The sequence below is a fragment of the Halichoerus grypus genome, chromosome 14 (assembly GCF_964656455.1).
Source record: "Halichoerus grypus chromosome 14, mHalGry1.hap1.1, whole genome shotgun sequence".
Lineage (NCBI taxonomy): Eukaryota > Metazoa > Chordata > Mammalia > Carnivora > Phocidae > Halichoerus > Halichoerus grypus.
In genome coordinates this window covers 93,021,238-93,040,304 of record NC_135725.1, presented here as the reverse complement: position 1 = coordinate 93,040,304, position 19,067 = coordinate 93,021,238, and the positions used below count along the sequence as shown (strand labels likewise).

Here is a 19,067-nt window from a genome sequence, read left to right as displayed (position 1 = left end):
TCCTCCCAGATGTCCTTGGACATAGGAGCCATATGGAGGAGCAATCAGGCCATAAATGGGGGCAGCGGCGCAGGGGCCCCCTTATCAGACCGCAAAGGGCTGACTGTGCATTGCCACTCCCTGGGGCCCCCAGATGTGGAGCCGGGTGGGGGGCAGCCAGCAGGGGCCCTGCTGTTTCCAGGGCCACCCCCGGCTCTCTGCCACCCACCCCCTCTAGTCAGGGGCCCCCAGGGGTGACCGGGAAACAGAAAAATCAAGACACACAGCATCTGGGAACAGCAGGGGTGATAACATTTTTAATTCCTGTGGGTGACGTAAACCGGGGCACTTGGGCCAGGCTGGTGTTGGTCTCCAGCGCCTGGCCAGGGGGTACAGCTGGCCCCTTGGGCAGGCCTCAGTAGCCGTCATCGGCCCAGGTGACCTCGTAGTCAGGGTACACGGCTTTGATCTTCTCAGTGGAGACGGAGTGTTGGGCACGACCATAACCCTGAAGAGAGAAGCCAATCTTACAGCCCCATCCTGGCTCTGGGCGTCCATCAGCAGCAAAACCCAGGAGCTGGCTTGGGGAGGGGTCCCCGGGTGGAGCCACACGGGGCCATCCCTCCCTGATTGTCCCAGGGAGCTCTCCTGAGGAAAGGTGGCTGCCAAGGTGAGCAGTCCTTGAGGGTGGGCCCTGGGCTAGAGGGCTATCCCAGGTGCCAAGAGAGACGGGGTAACCACTGCAGCTTGGAAAAGGCAGAGGGAGGGGCTTCTGAGCTTCACCCCAAAACTGACTGCCTCCAAGAGCTGGAGGGCAGTGATGGCCCAGCCAGGCCTGGTGTAGGAACAGGACATGGCCCCCTGTGGCTGGGGGGGCAGGCAGGGGCCTCCCCCCCACCCCACGTGGGAAATGGGCAAGCCACTGGAGGGAGGGGTCTGCAGCTGAGACAGCCCAGAGAACCCCCAGCACTGCAGGCCTCCTGGGTGCAGGGCAGGGAGTGCTTGTGAGAGCTGGTCTCTCAACCCCCGACCCGGGCTGTGGGCTCACCATGGAGTAGCCATACACGTGGATCTTCTTGTCCTGGCTCTGGTGGGAGATGCGCCCGCCTCCCAGGCACTCACAACTATAGCCCTTCTTCTGCATCTCGCCCGATACCTTGTCATAGATGTCAGCTGGGACAGGGAAGGTAGCTCAGCACCGGCCATGGCCCTCGGAGGCCCAGGGCATCTGAAGCTCCAGCTCTGAGCAGCTCCTTCCGCAGGAGAGGAGCCCCTCCAGGCTGGGACGCCATGAAAGGGAGGAAGGCGTGCACCCGGGCAAGAGCGCTGGGACTAGGAGACAGGGGTCGGGCCATGGCAGCCCCTCGCCCTCCAGGACCCTGACTCCCTGAGCCAGCCCAGATTCAGACCTGGTACAGGATCGTCTCTCGCCACGCCCCTCAGCCCCGCCCCCGACCCAACCACGCCCCCTAGCCGACTGACCCCGCCCCGGCCCTCGGCCCCGCCCCGAAAACGCCCTCCGGCTCCGCCCTCACCATGGTACTCGGCCCACTTGTAGCCGCGCACGATCTCCTTGCTCTTCCCGGCCGGGGCCTCGGACGGCGGCGCCGAATGAACTCGAATCAGCACGTACTTGAAGACGCCGTCGGAATCGATGTCCACATCGGCGATCTGGGCGAGGTCCGCCGCCGCCATGTTCCCCACAGCCCGCCCGCCCCTGCAGACCGCGGCCCTTCCCCCAGCGATCCCGGCTTGAGTCAACCGTGCAAGAGGCGGGCTCTAGGAGTCCGTGACCAATCGCGCGGGGGCATGCTGCTCGAGCCCAGAGCCTCAGCCAATCGTGCCGCCCACCTGCGGCACAGACTGGCCAATGGCAATCTAGCTCCTTGCACGCTGAGGCCACGCCGGTCCCCCTTAAAGGGGAACAGGGAACTGGGAACCGGGAGTGGGTGGTGATTAAATTCAGCCAACAGAGCAGTTCCTTTTTAGCGGGGTCTGGGAGGCGGAGTGGGCAGCGGGGACGGTGGCGGGCGCCTTTAGAGGGGGTTTGGCGGCCCGTGAGACCCAAGGGACACGCACCGGTCTTGATCTCTCCTCCTCGTCCCCTCACCCTCATGTCCCAAGGCCTCCTCGTCATCCCACCGCGTCCCGAGTCCTCTCTCAGCGTCCTCCCACCGCATCCCAAGGCCTCCACCCCGTCCCCCAACGCGCCTCAAGGCCTCCTCCCCGTCCCCCACCGGGTCCCAAGGCCTCCTCCCTGTCCTTCCACCGCGTCCCAAGGCCCTCCTCCCCGCCTCCCACCGCGTCCCAAGGCCCTCCTCCCCGTTCCCCCACCGCGTCCCAAGTCCTCCTCTCCATCCCCCACCGCGTCCCAAAGCCTCCTCCCCGTCCCCAACCGCGTCCCAAGGCCCTTCTCCCCGTCCCCCACAGTGTCCCAAGGTCTCCTCCCCGTCCCCCACCACGTCCCAAGGCCTCCTCCCCATCCCCCAACGCCTCCCAAGGCCCTCCTCCCCGTCCCCCACCGCGTCCAAAGGCCTTCCTCCCCGTCCCCCACAGTGTCCCAAGGTCTCCTCCCCGTCCCCATAGTGTCCCAAGGTCTCCTCCCCATCCCCCACAGCGTCCCAAGGTCTCCTCCCCGTCCCCCACAGTGTCCCAAGGCCCTCCTTCCCGTCCTTCCACCGCGTCCCGAGGCCCTCTTTCCTGTCCTTCCACCGCGTCCCGAGGCCCTCTTTCCCGTCCTTCCACCGCGTCCCAAGGCCTCCTCCCCGTCCCCCACAGTGTCCCAAGGCCTCCTCTCCGTCCCCCACCGCGTCCCAGGCCTCCTCCCCGTCCCCCACAGTGTCCCAAGGTCTCCTCCCCGTCCCCCACTGCGTCCAAAGGCCCTCCTCCCCGTCCCCCACAGTGTCCCAAGGCCTCCTCCCCGTCCCCCATCGCGTCCCACGGCCCTCCTTCCCGTCCCCCACCGCGTCCCAAGGCCCTCCTCCCCGTCCCGCACCGCGTCCCTAGGCCTCCTCCCCGTCCCCACAGTGTCCCAAGGTCTCCTCCCCGTCCCCCACTGCGTCCAAAGGCCCTCCTCCCCGTCCCCCACAGTGTCCCAAGGCCTCCTCCCCGTCCCCCATCGCGTCCCAAGGTCTCCTCCCTGTCCCCCACCGCATCCAAAGGCCCTCCTCCCTGTCCTTCCACCGCATCCAAAGGCCCTCCTTCCAGTCCTTCCACCGAGTCCCACGGCCCTCCTTCCCGTCCCCCACCGCGTCCCAAGGCCCTCCTCCCCGTCCCGCACCGCGTCCCTAGGCCTCCTCCCCGTCCCCACAGTGTCCCAAGGTCTCCTCCCCGTCCCCCACTGCGTCCAAAGGCCCTCCTCCCCGTCCCCCACAGTGTCCCAAGGCCTCCTCCCCGTCCCCCATCGCGTCCCAAGGTCTCCTCCCTGTCCCCCACCGCATCCAAAGGCCCTCCTCCCTGTCCTTCCACCGCATCCAAAGGCCCTCCTTCCAGTCCTTCCACCGAGTCCCAAGGCCCTCCTCCCTGTCCCCCACCGCGTCCCAAGGCCTCCTCCCCGTCCCCCACAGTGTCCCAAGGTCTCCTCCCCATCCCCCAACGCGTCCAAAGGCCCTCCTCCCTGTCCTTCCACCGAGTCCCAAGGCCCTCCTCTCCGTACCCCACAGAGTCCCAAGGCCCTCCTCCCCGTCCCCCACAGTGTCCCAAGGTCTCCTCCCCGTCCCCCACCGCGTCCAAAGGCCCTCCTCCCCGTCCCCCACAGTGTCCCAAGGCCTCCTCCCCGTCCCCCATCGCGTCCCAAGGTCTCCTCCCTGTCCCCCACCGCATCCAAAGGCCCTCCTCCCTGTCCTTCCACTGCATCCAAAGGCCCTCTTCCCCGTCCCCCACCGCGTCCCAAGGCCTCCTCCTTGTCCTCCCACCTCATCCCAAGGCCCTCTTCCTTTCCCTCCCTCACCCGCCCAGCCGGGCCCAGCGGGTCCGAGGTCCTCCGTCCAAGTCCCACCCACAACTCCCCCACCCCCAAAGAGGAAGCAATGTCTACATATGAGTTCTGTTTTACTTGGTTGGAAAGCGTTCGCCCCCTGGAAATAATCCCGGTCCAGGGTCATTCCTGGCCAGCCAGCCCTCAGGCGTTGGGCGGAAAGCTGAGGCCCCGGGGGGAGGGGGCGGGGCGGCCGGACTTGGGAGGCCGCGAAGGCGGGTGGGGTGAGCGGGGCGCGTGGCCGGTGCAAACGCGCTAGGCCAAGGCGGGCGCGCAGGCGTTGGGGGGATGGGCGGGAGTGCACGGGCGGGGGCGAGAGCCGGGAATAGAGGTGTGGGGGACGTTCACTATTCAATTGATGTCCTCTCCTGGCCGCGATGGGGAGTGCCGGGAGCTCCAGGAGGGCTCTTGCGAGGCCCGGCCTAGTTCCCTCTCAGGGTCACTCGCTCTTATTGAGCGAGGGCCGTGGACCAATGAATGTGCGCTCCCGGGACCGGAGCCTGGCCGCCAGCCTCGTGTCTCCAGCCCACAGCATAGGGCAAGGCCAGAGCAAGCACGCGAGGCCGTTCGTGTAGTCATACCCCCACCCCTCCAGTGGCCCCCGCCCTGGTCAACTAGCTCGCTCCGGCACCCGCTCCCAACTGGGAACGTCCAATCTTTTTTGTCCCCCCCCTACGTTAGCGGGTAGGAGCCCCTTCTGGACCGCCTCTACGTTCCCTCCCGCTCATCCACCCCATGCATCTGCTTCCCTCCTCCCACTCTACCCTGGCACCCACCTAGGGGCCTCCTGTCGGTGTTGGGCAGACAGCCTGACTCACGCCCTGCCGGGACTCAGCTCTGGGATGGATCCTGCCAGCGTCCACACCCACGTCCTCTTTTCCCCTCCCAGGTCCCCCCTCCATTGCTGCTTCCCCCAAACCCTCCTGCAGGGCCCGTGTCAGGGCGGCCGGAGGACGGGGAGCGCCGCCAATGTGCGGGCTCGGGGTCCAGCTGTGCTCTCTCTAGCCGGGGCTTGAGCCAGCGGGAACGGACCGTGCAGGGCCCCCACCGGCCTTGTCTGCTCGGGACACGAACACACCGGGACTAGTCAGGGTGTCCTCCAGAGAGGAACGGCCTCGGAGCAGGACGCACCCCAAGCCACAGGAAAGGGGTGGGGGCATGTTAAAGGGACGGGACTAGGCTTTGGTCAACCCGGGCTCCTGGATCAGGGCAAACCAGGGTTGGGGAGGTTCCAGGGAGGCCTTGTGGACGTCAGGAAGTGGGCTAACCGGATCTTTGCGGTGGGGTCTGCAGTAGTGACCCGTCCTCTTGAAGGCAGGGCCGGGCGGTCCTCAGGCCCACCCCGCCTCCCAGCGGGGAGCACCAAGGGGCCCGAGGACCGGCCTCCGGGGAGGGCCCAGGGCTAGCTGGGGGAGGGGGAGGGAAAGGCGGGGCCGGCTAACTCCAAAGGGCGGGGTCTGGGCGGAGCTTGTGGCGAACAGGTGGAAGACTCGGGGGAGCACGGCCGGGCCTGAGGGGCTGGGCGGGGCTCCCGGTGGGCTGGGCGGGGTCTGAGTAGGCAGGCAGAGCTCGGGGGCAGGCCCCAGGTGGACTGCGCGGGCCCTGAGAGGGCTGTGTGGGCTCGTAGTGGGCGTTGGATGGACTGGGCGCAGCTCGGGGGTGGGCCCTACGTGGACTGGGCGGGGTCGGAGTGGGCGGGCCCTGAGCGGGCTGGGCGGAGCCCGGGCGCGACCCCGCGGCTCACATGATGTCGTCCAGCAGGTTGGCGCTGGCCACCCAGTCCAGCGCGCGTGGCTCGGAGGCAGCCATGATCATGCACATGAAAGGGCGGCCGGTGCGCCGGTCCGTGGGGTAGATGGTGGTGGGCGTGAAACGCCGGTTGGCCTCGACGAACTCGCAGAGCTGTTCGTAGACGCGCGGGTACTCGTGGCGCAGGAAGACGCCGCGCAGCCGCAGCTCCCGCTGGATGTGGATGAAGGCCACCTCGCGCGCGCGCCGGCCTGCTTCGCCCTCTTGGTCCAGGCCCGCCGTGCCGGGCGGCGGAGTCAGGATCAGCGTCTCCATGTCGGGCTCGCGACCCCGAGCCGGGGGCGGACGCGCCGGGCTGCCGGCCGCCAGCGCCACCTTGGCGAACTTGCGTACCGTGGGCCCAGCGCTGCGCGGCGCGGGCGCAGGCCGGGCGGAGGCGCCGGGGGGCGCGGCGCCGGGGCCCACGGCCACCGACACACTGAGCAGGAAGCACTCGGCCGGCTCGTAGAGGCGCCCGGCGGCCGCCAGCTCGCGCGCATAGCTGCCCAGGGGCGCCGCGTGCGTGGCCAGCTCGCGCAGAGACAGGTAGGTGGGCGACAGCAGCAGGCCCTCGAGGCCGAAGCGCAGGAAGTTGTCTGCAGAGCCCGGACTCGGGAAGCCCAGGAAGAGCACGCCGCGACCGCGCGACAAGAAGCCGACCCGCGCGATGCGCGAGAAGGCGCGGTGCACCGGGCCGCTGTCCCGGCAGAACTGCAGCACGTGGCGGCACACGCTGCCCACGCGGCCGTACACGCAGCGCGCCTTGTGCGCGTCCCAGTCTTCGCGGCGGCACAGGCGCGAGCAGTAGTAGGTGTAGCAGCTGTGGCAGGACTTGAAGTAGAGGCAGGCATTGAACATGGTCTCGGTGCGCCGGCAGCGCGCGTTGGAGCAGGTCATCAGGTCGTCCTCGTCGGCGCTGGGCTCCGGGGACCCGTCGGCCGCCTGCCCCGGGCCCGCGGGCTCCTCGGTGCTGCCGGCCGACGCGGGTGGCGAGCGCGGCGCCAGCGCGGGTGCCCCGGGGCCCGCGGGCCGAGAGTCCAGCAGGCGGCGCAGCTGGCGGCCCAGGCCATCGGCCGCGGGCTCCGGGGCTTGGCCGGCCGGGGGCCGAGAGTCGATGACCAGGTCGGTGATGAGTTCGTCCAGTTGCTCGAGGCTGCGCTGGCGGCCACCAGTGGGGCCTTCGGGGGCGGCGGGCGGAGACCGCCGGGGTCGCCCCCCGGGCAGCTCCCAGCCCCTGGCAGCCGGGCGCTCCGCGGCGCGCAGGTCGTTGTCGGTGATGGTGATCTCAGGTGTGACATACCAGTTGCGGCCCAGGCCCTCGCCCCCGCGGCCCTTCTCCGACAGTGACGTCTCTGACAGTGACAGCGCCGCATAGCGTCTAGGAGAGGTGGACAGGTTCACCACGACGGGGGGACGCCGGCCTTCGGGGGATGCGCCCCGCGGCTCCCGCGCCTCGCGCCCCAGCAGGTTCTCGTAGCTGCGGCCGCGGCCCAGGGGGTCCTCCCGGCGCGGCCCGGGCGCCAGGATGTTGTCCCAGGAGCGAGAGTAGTGGCGGCTGTCAGTGGCCAGCCGGGGCGGGCTGGTGCTGGTGCCCCCGTGCCAAGAGGCGAGCAACGGGCCGGGCTCCGGAGGAGGCCCCACCTGCAGGGTGCGGTAAGGCCGCAGGCCCCAGTCACCCCAGGCGGGGCTGCCGCGGGGGTGTGGGTAAGTCCGGGCCAGGGCGTCGCGATCGCGGTAGCGCCCGAAGTCCTCTGTGTAAAAGGGGCGGAGAGGGGGATGAGCCCGGAGTTCCTCGGGAGCATAGCGCGGGCCGCAGGGCGGTCCGTAGGCTCGAGCGGCCTCCACGTAGTAGGAGCGGGAGGGCGGCTCCTGGACTGGGAAGGTGCGCACGTCCCCCGCGTAGTAGCCGCTGCTGCGCCGCGGACTGGGCACAGGGGGCTCCTCGGACGGGAAGGGCCTGGCATAGTAGCTGTCGAAGGGCGGCCCGGGGCTGGCCGGAAAGCCGCCAGGGTGGCCCTCGGGTTCCTCTGTGTAGAAGAATTGGGTGGGGCCCGGCGGCGCGGTGAAGGGCAGATTTCGGCGCTCTGTGTAGTCCCGGGGCCCAGGCAGCGGACCGTCACAGTACAGCGCCCGGGGGTCCGCACAGTACGTGTCACTGGGGGTGGGGGTGCGCGACAGCGCCATGTGGCGAGGCCCGGGCACTGTGAGGCCGTGGAACTGGGGGGCGGCGCGTGCCCAGGGCGTGGTCTCCGCGGGCCCGCAGGACCGCGAGCCCCGGGCGGTGTGCTGCAACACCGCGTCGTCGGGCTTGATGTCCAGGCGACAGCGGACGTGGGGTGCAGGCCCGGCGGGTGGCTCGGGGGGCGCGCAGCGGCCGGTGGTGGCGCAGAGGGGCGCGATGCGGCCAGGGCCGCCCCGTTGCGGCTGCAGCTTGATGGGGTGCAGCTCATTGGCGAGCGCGCGCAGCGCGGGGTACGCAGGCTCCCGGTGCGGCGATGCCTCGGCCCGCGCTGGCCGCTGGGCTTCCCGGCCGCGGCGCGGCAGCACTGGCGGCGAGGCGGGCGCGGGCGTCAGGCCCGGGGGCGCGCGGGGCGCACTCTTGGAGCGGGCGCGGCGCCGGGGCTCGCCGTCGCGGGGCCGGGCGCGCGGCGCGGCAGGCTCCGGGGGCGGCGGCTCTGTGCGGGCCTCCATGGCCGCCCCGTCCAGCGCCTCCAGGAAGTCGAAGCTGCGGCAGTGACGCTTGTTGAAAGGCGCGGGCGCAGCGGGCGCGGCCGCAGAGCGCTCACATGGCGGGCGCCGCGACGCGGGCCCCGGGGCCGCCACCTTGATGTCCTGGTACACGGTCGACACCAACAGGTCCGGCGGGTCCGTGCGGGTCATCTTAAAAGAGGTCCCCAGGCTGGTGGTTGCAGCTTACTCTGCCTTGGGAGGCTTTTGGCCTGGTGGGAGATGCGGGTCAGGGTGTCCCCTCTGCAGCCCAGGCCTGGAGGCACCCCTGCGCTGATCTGACTTACCTGGGACGCCGTGGACGTAGCAGTCCTGGCTGCGGGCCTTGGCTGAGGCCGCAGGCGCTTGCTCCATGCTGGCGTCAGAAGCACCTGCAGGAGGAACCCAGGTGTCCAGCCACTCAGGTCCTGCCCCTTGCCCCAGGCCATCCTTTCAGGGCCACTTTCTGCTGGGATGGAGCCAGTCAGCCAGAAAAGCCATGCTATTGCTGTGGTTCCCGAGCTCTTGCCCCCCGGGCCCATATCCCTGGATGGCCCCTCTGCCCCCAATAGTGACCACTGGACAGGTTTGGGTAGAACCCCTTTCCTGGGGCAGGAACAATGGGGGGTGGGTGGTCCCAGCTGCAATGACTGGATGCTCATGGGAAGCCTTATTTACAGATTTCTTTATAGGTGTTGGCCTCACAAAACCTGTTGGTGACTGAAGCCCCCTCCTAGTGCCCAGTGCATAGCAAGCCCTCCGATGGTGCTGTCTGAGGGGGAGTCCAGGGGCCCCAGCCTTAGCCAGCTCTGCACAAAGTCACTGAGCCTCCCTACCCACCTGCTGACCAGGTGGGGCATGGAGTCCCTCCCCCAGGACTGCAGTGGCAGCTGCACTGGGAATGGTCCCCTGAACCAAACTCCAGTTGGGAGGCCCCAGTGGGCACTGACATGGCCCCTGGACTGGCGGACTGACCTGCCCAACTCTTAACCCTCCGTGTGGCCCAGGCCAGAATAATGCCCCACAAAGAGCATCCCTGAGCCTTAAAACCCCTGTTCCTTTGCAGAAACCTTCTCTGATCCCCAATATCTTGGGGTGGTTGAAACCCACCAAGCTTGTTGGGGTTGTCATGACAAGGACCGGAGAGCCACTCCCCAGCTTTGCAGCCTGTGCACTGCAGCTGGGAAACCAGGCCCCGACTGCAGGACCACGTGGGGGCGTGAGCCACGAGCTCATGGCTGCCCCTCTTCCCCTGAGCAGCGCACCAGGCCAGGCCGCAAGCAGGGGAGGCAGGGTGGTGGGTGGGTAAAGCCCCCCCCTTGTTCACTGCTTCTCAGGAGAGGGCCCTCTCCACAACAGCTCAGGAAGGCTCCATGGCAACCTGAGGTTCCTCTGCCCCCGCAGTGGGGGCTGGGCTGGGGTCCACTCTGTGCACTGGGCTAATGTTCGGACTGGGGCCACCCGCCCCTCTGGTGCACAGGGTCTCTGGACAGGTTGGGTCGGGTCTCCAGCGATGCTGACGGCCCCCTCCTCAAACAAACTGGGAAGCATGCCCCAGGCTGAGCGAGGGCGAGCCGGGGGTTGGGCCCTCACCTGGCAGGATCTCTGGTCAGGTCGACTCTCTGTGTCCCAGGGTGCCAGGGGCTTTCTGCCCGCACGGCTGCTCTTCTGGGTCAGGGCCATGACGCCTGGGTGCCTGTCCCATCCCAGCCCTGCGCCCACCCCAGTTCCGTCCCTGTTCACAGGACTGTCCCCTTCTCACCCCCTTTCCATCCTAAGCTCAAAGCCAGGCCCGGATTGGGGGTCCGATGACAGGGCATGAGGCTCCGCCCCAGGGAGGTGACAGCCCGGCTTTGCCTCTGCTGCGGTGAGGAGCTGGACTGGGTGGCGCCCCTCCCCGAGGCCATGGGGATGGTCGGCCTTGCAGGGGTCGGAGGCCTAACGAGCCCCTCCCGCGGCCCTCCCCGCCGCACAGCCCTGCCCCCGCCCTGAGCGCGCAGAGTCGGGACCCGCTGGTGTAGCTCCGGGCTGGGCCCCCATCCTTGCGGGTGTCCCCCGCCCCGTGATAGGGCCCGTGGGGCAGCGGCCCGCGACCCCTTACCTGGGCGCTGCTTCCCCACCGCGCGCGCCCGGTGGGCTGCGCAGGCCTGCGCCCGCTCCGCCTTCCCCGCTCGGCGCTCCGCGGCGTCCCCGGCACCGGCAGAAGCTTCGAGGCAGCGGCGCGGAGGCCGCCGGCCGCTCAGTGCTGCCTCCGGTGGCGGCCGGCGGGGCTGCACTTAAAGGGGCCGTGCGGTGGGCCCGGGACCCGTGTGGCCCACCAGCTGTGTGTTGGTGCTGAGCGCCAGGTGACAGGTTCTCCCTCATTTCCAAGGTGCAGGCCTAGGGTCCAACCGGGGTGCCCACACCCAGGGAGCACCCTGCCGGTCCTGCTAGTCCCCACCTCCAGCCGTACACGCCCCCCCCCCCCCCAGGGCAGCTGGTGGCTTGGCGGTGGCCTTGGGGCAGGGCCCTGGAGGAGCCCCAAGCTTTGGCTGGGGCTGCTGACAGCTCCCGGAATTCACACCTCCGCTGAGCCCTTGCAGGAGCAGATGGGCCGCTCCCAGCCCCGCGGGCCTCTGCGCTGCCGAGCCGGAGGTGCCAAATTCTGCGGGCACCTGGGGCCAGACGGGCACGGCTGCGTGAGGCCTGCAGCCTCCTGTCCCCAGGATGCTCAGACTCTCCTGGGCAAGGGCACACTCCTGGGCTCCCTGGGGGTCAGGGTCTAGGTGAGTGGAGGGCTGTCGCTGCCCTGGGCCGGTCTGCACGTGGTCCACTTACAAACCATGGTGACCTCCCTCCTCTAGGCCTCCCAGCCCCTCCCAAACAAGATGCTGAGCCAGGGCACAGTCTGACTTGGCAGAGGGTTGAATCATGGATACCCTTGGCTCCAAAGGGCAGGACCTGCCCTGTCGTGGGTCCATTAGATCCAGGGCCCTGGGCAAGTTCATTTCATGTCAGCCTGATTCCCCACGTTTAGTGGGCTCCACACGGGCAGTAGATCTCGTAGGCTGTGGACTAAAGCAAGTCCCTAAGGTGTCAGCCTGGTGCCTGGCCTCCAGCCCAGTGCCATGGTTTCGTCTAGGCACAGGAATTGGGGAAGGGGAGGCCTTCTGGACTGAGAGGGGAGGCCTGGCTACCACCCCCACCCTCCCACCGTGTGCATGGTTCTCATGGCAACTGTGGGGTGGTGGGTGGGGGCTGGGCGCCGCTGGCAGCCGGAGGGGGCGGGGTCTGCAGGGAGATGCTGGGCTGAAGGCCGACCGGGAAGGTGGCTGGGACAGGCCAGCAGAGCAGACCCGCACTTGCCGTAGGAGGGCTGGGGGCCCACAGGTGTTCCTGGGCACAGCTGTCTAGCCCTGGCAGGACATTGTGTGGGACAATGCCTAGGTCGCCCAGCCTACAGAAGACCGGACAGACGTGGGGCTGGGCCTGCCGGGAAGGCCTCTGCAGACCACCTCCCTGGGCTACGTGGGGCTGCAAGGCCTCCTATCCAGGGGCAGCTGCCTCTCTGGGAAAGAGGCAGGGAACTCAGAACCTTCAGACCCGCCCACGGTGACCTGGGACAGATGGGGCTGGGGCGGAGCTGCACAGGGAGGAGCGCACACAGACACACAGTAAAACAGGAGAGCTTTATGGTCGGAGTGTTGGAGGAGAACGAGAGGAAACAGAGTCTGAGGACCCCCGGCCTGGTTGGCAGCAAGCCCAGCGCAGGTGCAAAGCTGGACCCCAGCCCGGGAAAGGTGCCGGTGCTGCCTGGGGACTGCCCCCCATGCCAGAAGGGGCAGGAAGCGGAGCCCACCCACATGGCGGGGGGGCCTGGGAGAGCGAGTGCAGCGGGCTGGGGGCAAGCAGGAGCCAGGCCGGTGACGAGGACGTGCCCCGCCCTGTAAACAGCCTCGCGGCCTCCTGGGCCTCAGTCCCATCCCTGAGAAGCGCTGGGGGCCGGCTGCCCGCAGAGCCCCGCCCACCGCCCGCCAGCCCACTCCCTGCAGGGCGGGCCCAGCAGCCCCAGGAGCGAGGAGTGGGCCTGTGGCCCGTCCCCACCCCAGCGGGTGGGCGGTGCTAGGCCTAGAGCTCCTCGTAGTCCCCGCCCCCGCGGAGGTGGCCACCCGGGGCTGCGCCCCCCAGGAAGGCCTCCAGCTCGTCCACAGCGGTCCTCTCTGCAGCCCTGGGCCGCCGCCGCCGCTCCTGCCTGCCCTCCTCCTTGTCCCTGCTCTTCTTATGCTTGCTCTTTTTCTTCACGGCCTTTTCTTCCTCCTGGGAAGAGGGCAGCTCAGGTCGTGGGGGCACCAGGACTCCAAACTGCCTAGCAGGCACCTGGGAGGTGGGAGGCAGGGTGCCTACCTCTTTGCCTTTCTTCTTCTTCTTTTTCTTCTCTTTTGTGGGAGGCTTGCCCTCCTTATCTGCAGAGAAGACACAGCATGGGCCTGCGGCTTCGCGGCCTGCGTGGGGAGGGGGGGCCTGGGTGGCTCGCAGGGCCCGGAAGGCGCACTGAGACCCGTGGGAGCCCAGAGCACACACCTGCCGACGGGCAGACACACTTCTGCCCTAGCACGAACCTGGGAGGGTCCTTTCCTCTCCATTTTGGGGACAAGGAACTTCTGGGACACGTCTCACGTGAGCGCTGAGCTGGGCTCAGGGGGCCCAGGATGGAGGGTAGGGACAGGGACAGGGAGCCGTGCAGCTGCCCGGGGCCACAAGGCGCCACGAGAGCTCCACAGGCCTACCGACCACGCGACTTTTCCCAGAGGTGGCGGGACTTGAAGCACATGCTGCTTGTAGCCACCCTGCCAGGCCATCAAATGCCACCTGAGCAGACACTCGCCAGGTGCCCCCTGCTGCCCGTCCTTCCAACATGGTCCTGGCATGCACCCCACGACCCCCAGCCCACCCGGGCCCCCAAACTACCTTCATCGCTGATCTCCTTGCGGCCCGTTTCCACCAGCCCCAACCCGAAGAGGTCCGAGTCATTCTTCAGTCTGAAGGAGGACACAGGAGGCTTGGGGGGTGGGAGCGGCTGGGTAGGACCAGCATCCTCGTCTGTCTCGTCAGAGAGATCCTCTCGCACTGGGAACTCATCCTGGAGAAGGAGCCGGCAGGTTGGGCGGCCAGCGTCCTCCCCAGCACCCTCCATCATGTGACCCCCGTGGGAGGGCTCCTGCATTTCTCAGGCAGGTGACAAGCCACCTCGAAAGACCCTGCCACCCAACTTGAAGTCAGGGTGGCCAGCAGGGACCAATGTGGGGGCCAGGACGCTGCAGCCCCTCCCTGGGGATGTCGCCAGGTGCTTTCTCCTTCCTGCCATTCCTGCCCGAGACTGTCCCCAGGGCTTCCAAGCTGAGTGGGTGCCAAGTCCCCTTCTCACCGCTCTCCGCTGAGGGTCCGAGTCGCTCTCAAAGTCGGGGTCGTCCATGACAAAGGAGAGCATCTGGGCGGCGATGGGCCCCTCAGGGTCACTCTCTGATGACGCTGCCTGCTGGTCCTTGCCCTCATCACGCCCTCCAGAGGGGTCCTCGGTGGGGGACTTGCGGACGCCTGGCCGGCGGGACTCCGCAGCCCTGGGTACTGCAGCCCTGTGCAGCCTCGCGGCCTTTGTGGAGGACCTTCGGGACAAGGAAGAGGTCAGGGGGCCCTCGGCCGCCCCCACCCCTGGGGCGGGCCCCGTCCACATACCGTTTGGTCTCTGGCTCAGAGCACTTCTCGGGGACCAGGACAGTGGTCTTGGGGTGCACCGCCACCCCCTCTGCTTCCTCCTCACTGGAAGAAGTCACGTCTTCCCGGGGGCCCAGGGGCAGTCGGGGCCTGCCGGGCGGCTTATCTTCAACGTCCACGTCATCCTGGAAACCTGCCACCAGCGGGTTCCCACCTGGGGCCTCCCCATCGCTGCAAAGGGGGGACGGGCAGGGTGGCCAGAGGTTAGCAGGGCGGTACAGAGAGCCCAGCTTCCCACCCTGAGCTCCAGACCCCTGGCACCCACAGGCACCGGAGGTCCTCTCTGTGCATGGCGTGGGCACTGACGGAGGGGCTGGTCTACCCTTGGCACTCAACATTTGTGGGAGGACAGACAACGGGACCTGCTGCAAGGGCGGTCTAGGTCTCGGGGGCCCCTCTGCAAGGGAACCCACTGGTGTATGTGGTATAGCAGGGGCGCAGGCCAGCGCGGGGGCGGGGGCGCGAGGTGGGGGCACAGGAGAGGGCCGGAGATACAGCACGCAGCAAGAAGCCACGTGGGGCCTGCTGCTGACGTGTGAAGTGGGCACCCTCCTGCATGATGGTGGGGGGCAGGGCGTGGGCAGGGATGGGCTGGGGGTGTCTCTGGTACTGGGGGAGGGGCCTGGGCTGGAGGGACCCGCGGATGCTGGGGACTAGTGGGTCTGACCTGCGTTCAGTGCGGTGCGGGGAAGCACGTGCGGGAGAGGCCCAGGAGCCGATGATGAGGGGTGAGGAGCAGGGGCAGGAGGCCAGGCCTGAATTGCTCTGTCTGCCCGTCACGGGGAGGCCCTGGGCTTCTCCTGCCAGTGCCCATGCTCTCAATGGTTTCTGCCCAAGAAGGTGCTGACGGTGGGTCATGGGCACCAACATGCAGGGTCAGGCCAGCCTCACTCCCCCTGCTCCCTCTCTGTGGGCAGGGAGCTCATGGGGCCTGAGGCCCAGCCCACGTCAGCAACGCAGCGGCCTGACGGCTGGTCTGAGCAGGCTTCTTCCTGGGGTGCGGGGCTTCAGGGAGCCCTTCCCTCTGAGATGCTGCCGAACTGGCGGGGCCCGTCCCCTCGGCTCACCCAGGGCTGGGGGAGGCTGGGGGAAGACTGAGGGCCCGCCCGGCCCCTGCCCCTACCTGTCACTGTCTTGTAGGACCTTGGCTCCGGCTTTCTTCTCATCCTTCTGGGGTACTGTGTCATCCAGGAAGCTCCGGTCAAGGCCTTCTTCAGGAACGAAATCCTCCACGTTCTGGACTTTGGTGGGGGCCTCTGCAGCTGGGGCCGGCTCTGTGGACAGGGGAAGCCAGTTCCCACTTGTCCAACGCCTGCCCCCACCGGGCCTATCCTGGGCTGTACCCATTTGACTGGGCTGTGGGGCCACCTGCCCAGGAGGAAGGAGGAAGACCCTGTCCCGGTCTGCAAGCTCATGGGGTCAGTGCTCCACCGGGGCCACCCACACCCACTGCTCCGCTCCTGGGGCTCACCTGGGGGTGGAGGGGCTGCCTCAGCAGCTGGTGAGGTCCCAAACAGCCTCGAGATGATGCTGCGCCGAGGGGCAGGGGCTGCAGGGGGCAGTGGGGCCTCCGTGGGGGGTGGGGGACAGGGGCCGGCCGGGGGGGTGTGGAGGGGCAGCTGTGGGGCTGGCTGGGGCGTGCCAGGGCTGGAGCTCCCTGTGGACACAGCGCTGGGAGGCACCACTGGAGACTGGGAGCCTGAGGATGGGCTCTGCCCGTTGGCTGCCGGTGGGGACGCATGGCCACGGCTGCGTGCCTCCATCAACTCGAGGAAGCTGGGATACAGAACAGGCAGTGAGCAATCTGCCTTCCCCCGAAGTCTCTTCCCCTGAGATGAGGGTGACAGCAGTGTCCTGGCCCTCGGGCTCATCGGCCCTCACGCCCTAGCGTCAAGCAGAGCACCCCACCAGGGAAGGGGCTGGCGAGTGCCGACAGGCAGGCTTGGGGCTCCTCACCCACACCTGTGCTCTCCACCCATCAGCAGGCACAGGACCGGTACGGGGAGGGCCCCAAACCTCCAAGATAGGGAGCAGCCCAAACCGGGGGCTCCAAATCAACGGAACCTCAGTGACGAGCCCCACTGTCCACGGGCTGAGGCCGGTGACGCCACCAGCCGGTGGCAGCGCCTTCCCCGCCCGAAGCAGGCTTTCCGACGGAAGGTCCACAATGAACAGCTGCCCCATTCTCTGGCGACCGACCAGGGTGTGTCTGGGCTGGCCGCCTGCACCTCCAAGTTAGGATTCGGGGTGGAGGGAGGAGGACGGGCAGGCTGAGGGTGACACCCAGCCCCTGGCCCAAGTCTTTGGCCTAGCCCACGTGTTCTAGGTCACGGAGACGTCAGTGCCAAGCCCACAATGCTGCTGCCTTCCTCGGGCAGCCTGGTCCCAGGGCTGGCTGAGGGGCGCATGTGGAGGGGGGGCTCCGGCTGCCATCTCCCCAGGGGGCAACATGCTGGGTAGTGCTGGGTACCCAAGCTCTTGGTCAGAGGAGCTTGTGGAAGCCAGTCAACCCCGGGATGGGCTCCATGGCAGGGGCAGCTGCTCACCAGGCTGGGGCTCCCTCCTGGGACCAGCCAAGCAGCCTAGGTGCACGAGCACTCACTCCCCCAGAACCACTCTAGCTAGTTCCGGGACCAACACAAAGGCCCTTCTGTGAGTCCCTGTGGGGAGAGACACCTGCTGGGGGAGCAGCACGCCCAGGACATGAGCACAGGCAGCTGTGACATTTAGGTGCTTTCAGGGGGAACCAAACAAAACAGAAACACCTGTGTTTAGGGGTAGTTCAGGGTCACCAGTTCCTGAAAGCGAGTGCCTGTCCCAGGAGCTGCGGACGGTGGCCACCAGAGCCCTGAACAGGCGGCGGCCGGGCCTGCCCGAGGGCTGCTCGCCCCCCATGCAGCTGTGTGGTTGGCTGTGCCCAGCTGCAGCCAGGAACCTCCCTCCCTCCGCTACCAAGGACCGGAAGGTTCCATCCCTACCCCCCAGTCTTCAGCACCACAAGCCCCTCCCAAGGTCAAGGAGCTCTCTGAAGACCTACTCTACTATCTGGGAAACTGACCTCCAACCATGGCAGCCTGCGCCAGAAAACACGAGGGTGGCCAGTCTCAGCAGGGCCTTGGGTGGACACTTGTCCTGGGTCAGTGGCATCCCGCACAGTGACCACCTCTAGCAAATGGGCGGTCAGCAGGGCCCGGGGCACACCCATCAGGTGGAGCCCCCTGGGTTCCGGTGAGGCCAATTTAAAAAGGCCCAGCCCTAATGTGCTCCGTGGGCCTCAGGGAGCATCCGGAGGAGCCCAGGGCCAGGGGCTCCACGTCCAATTCAAGCTGCCTGTTCCAGACGAGCACGTGCTCTACTGGCCGTTGGTCCTCAAGCTCCCTGCTACAGAAAACGGGAAGGGCTGCCGGCTGACCTCATAGTGAGGGCCACTGTCCTGCCTGCACTCTGGTCCCTGCCCGTGGCCACGTCCGAGGCTGAAATGACTCGGGTTTTTCGGAGCCATACGACCCACTCAGGCCGTCAGGTCTGCCCAGGAGGGAGGCGCTCCGCGCTCTCGGGCTCGGCACAGACCCAAGCTGGAGGCATGCGGAGGGAGGTCGGCCCTCAGGACGCGGGCCCTCCCGCAGAGCCTGCCTGCAGGGCTAACGTCCAGGGGCGGCCCCCCGGGTGGACGTACATGTCATAGTTCTGGTCCTCGGTCTCCTGCTGCACTGACAGCTCTTCCAGCGTGGCGTCCACGTCCAGCTGGTTCGTCTCCAGCTGCCGGAGCAGGGTCTCTCTCTAGAGGACAGAGCAGGGAGCCCCTCAGCCTTGCGTCCCCGCTCAGCCAGCCCTTGACGGAGGACACAGCGGCGAGCAGGACACCCAAGCAGCTCAGTGGGGCTCCGAGGTCGCGGTCAGTGCTGTGAGCAACGCCCCGAGAGACGGTGCCCCGGCCACACACGTGCCCCCAGAAGCCAGAGCGGCTCCGACATGCCCAACACCAGGCCTCCTGCCCTGTCCTTCCACACTCTGAGCTCTGGCACACGCCACCTCGGGGCCAGTCCTCGGCCCTTCCACATGCATCAGCCACAGCTGTGACCTACACAACATTCCGCTTCCCCCAGTGACACGCAGCGCTGACTGCCAGGCACAGGGAACACGGGGTGTCTCCCTCGAGATCTGTGTGCCTGTCGCACGTGGATGAGAAGCTACAGGGATCCATAAGAGGGATGCACGCGACACGCAGGGTCCCGAGGGAAACGGGAGGGTGCAGGGACAGCTGACCCCGCTGAGGAGTCTGCTCATACCAGCCTTCCTTCCAAGTGAGACCAAGTAAGCACCCTGTCTGTGGGGCCCTCGTTTCCTTCCAAACAGAAAAAGCCAGGAGAGGAAAGACCACCACTCTCCCGAGCAGGCCCACACAGTTTGGAGAAAGAATGGCAGCCACCTGGCTGCAGAGGGGCCGCGGGCCAGCATCCCGACGACAAGATGTTGCATGCCCCACTATGATGTGACCCCCGGATGGGGCTCCGAGACACTCTCTCAGCCCAGAGCAGGCTCAGCAGAATGCTCCAGGTGAGGTGGGGCCGGGCCTGTGAGAGACACCTGGGGGGACAGCCTCGCGTCAGTCAGCGCACCAACGCTGCTTCTGTGGTTTGGAGAGAAGCACCGTGGAAACCTGAGAGGCTGGCATCAGGGGAAACGGAGCGAGGGGCCAGGAGCCCTTGGCACCAGGAGGGGGTGGGACCTGGCGGGGCTCTCCCTGCAGCTACAACCCGGGGAGGGGGGCCGAGTGTGCTCCCACGGGGAAGAGGGACCGGCAGAGGGCACCTTAGCGGAGTCGGTGCGGGCCCGAGGCACCCACTCGTCTACGCCTCCAATTCCT

At 67.8% G+C, this 19,067-nt stretch overlaps 3 protein-coding genes across 5 annotated transcripts in view; all 3 read right to left on the bottom strand.

The window, feature by feature from the left end:
* Positions 1–270: 270 nt before the first annotated feature.
* Positions 271–1,711, bottom strand: PHPT1 (phosphohistidine phosphatase 1). Its single transcript, XM_036073178.2, has 3 exons — positions 1,515–1,711; positions 1,028–1,152; positions 271–487 (listed from the first exon to the last, which is right to left on the bottom strand). Exons 1-3 carry the CDS (start codon positions 1,672–1,674, stop codon positions 395–397), a joined length of 378 nt encoding a protein of 125 aa, XP_035929071.1. The 5' UTR covers positions 1,675–1,711; the 3' UTR covers positions 271–394.
* Positions 1,712–4,012: 2,301 nt separating this feature from the next.
* On the bottom strand, positions 4,013–11,975 carry AJM1 (apical junction component 1 homolog). Of its 2 annotated transcripts, none has more exons than XM_036073161.2 (3): positions 10,551–11,975; positions 8,758–8,841; positions 4,013–8,682 (listed from the first exon to the last, which is right to left on the bottom strand). In XM_036073161.2, the coding sequence occupies exon 3, from the start codon at positions 8,621–8,623 to the stop codon at positions 5,696–5,698; it is 2,928 nt and encodes a 975-aa protein (XP_035929054.1). In that variant the 5' UTR covers positions 8,624–8,682; positions 8,758–8,841; positions 10,551–11,975; the 3' UTR covers positions 4,013–5,695. The 2 variants fall into 2 exon arrangements, with proteins under 2 accessions (XP_035929054.1, XP_035929056.1); XM_036073163.2 differs by lacking the exon at positions 10,551–11,975 and adding an exon at positions 10,043–10,402.
* Positions 11,976–12,098: 123 nt separating this feature from the next.
* The window catches only part of RABL6 (RAB, member RAS oncogene family like 6), a 21,940-nt gene continuing 14,971 nt past the window's right edge, over positions 12,099–19,067 (bottom strand). Inside the window, exons 8-15 of one of the 2 annotated variants that reach the window (XM_036073166.2) lie at positions 17,877–17,980; positions 15,672–15,976; positions 15,324–15,474; positions 14,162–14,371; positions 13,854–14,091; positions 13,397–13,568; positions 12,833–12,930; positions 12,099–12,745 (exon numbers count right to left, since the gene is read on the bottom strand). In XM_036073166.2, coding sequence (XP_035929059.1) covers positions 12,557–12,745; positions 12,833–12,930; positions 13,397–13,568; positions 13,854–14,091; positions 14,162–14,371; positions 15,324–15,474; positions 15,672–15,976; positions 17,877–17,980 — 1,467 coding nt within the window. In that variant the 3' untranslated portion in view covers positions 12,099–12,556. The remainder of the gene's footprint in view (positions 12,746–12,832; positions 12,931–13,396; positions 13,569–13,853; positions 14,092–14,161; positions 14,372–15,323; positions 15,475–15,671; positions 15,977–17,876; positions 17,981–19,067) is intronic. The other variant, XM_036073167.2, reaches the window with a different exon arrangement.

Coding starts and splice junctions, on each gene's coding strand:
- PHPT1 (XM_036073178.2), bottom strand. CDS start 1,674: ATGGCGGCGGCGGACCTCGCCCAGATCGCCGATGTGGACATCGATTCC. Junction 1,153..1,514: donor CAAGTGGGCCGAGTACCATG/GTGAGGGCGGAG, acceptor TCCCTGTCCCAG/CTGACATCTATGACAAGGTA. Junction 488..1,027: donor ACGTGTATGGCTACTCCATG/GTGAGCCCACAG, acceptor TTCTCTCTTCAG/GGTTATGGTCGTGCCCAACA.
- AJM1 (XM_036073161.2), bottom strand. CDS start 8,623: ATGACCCGCACGGACCCGCCGGACCTGTTGGTGTCGACCGTGTACCAG.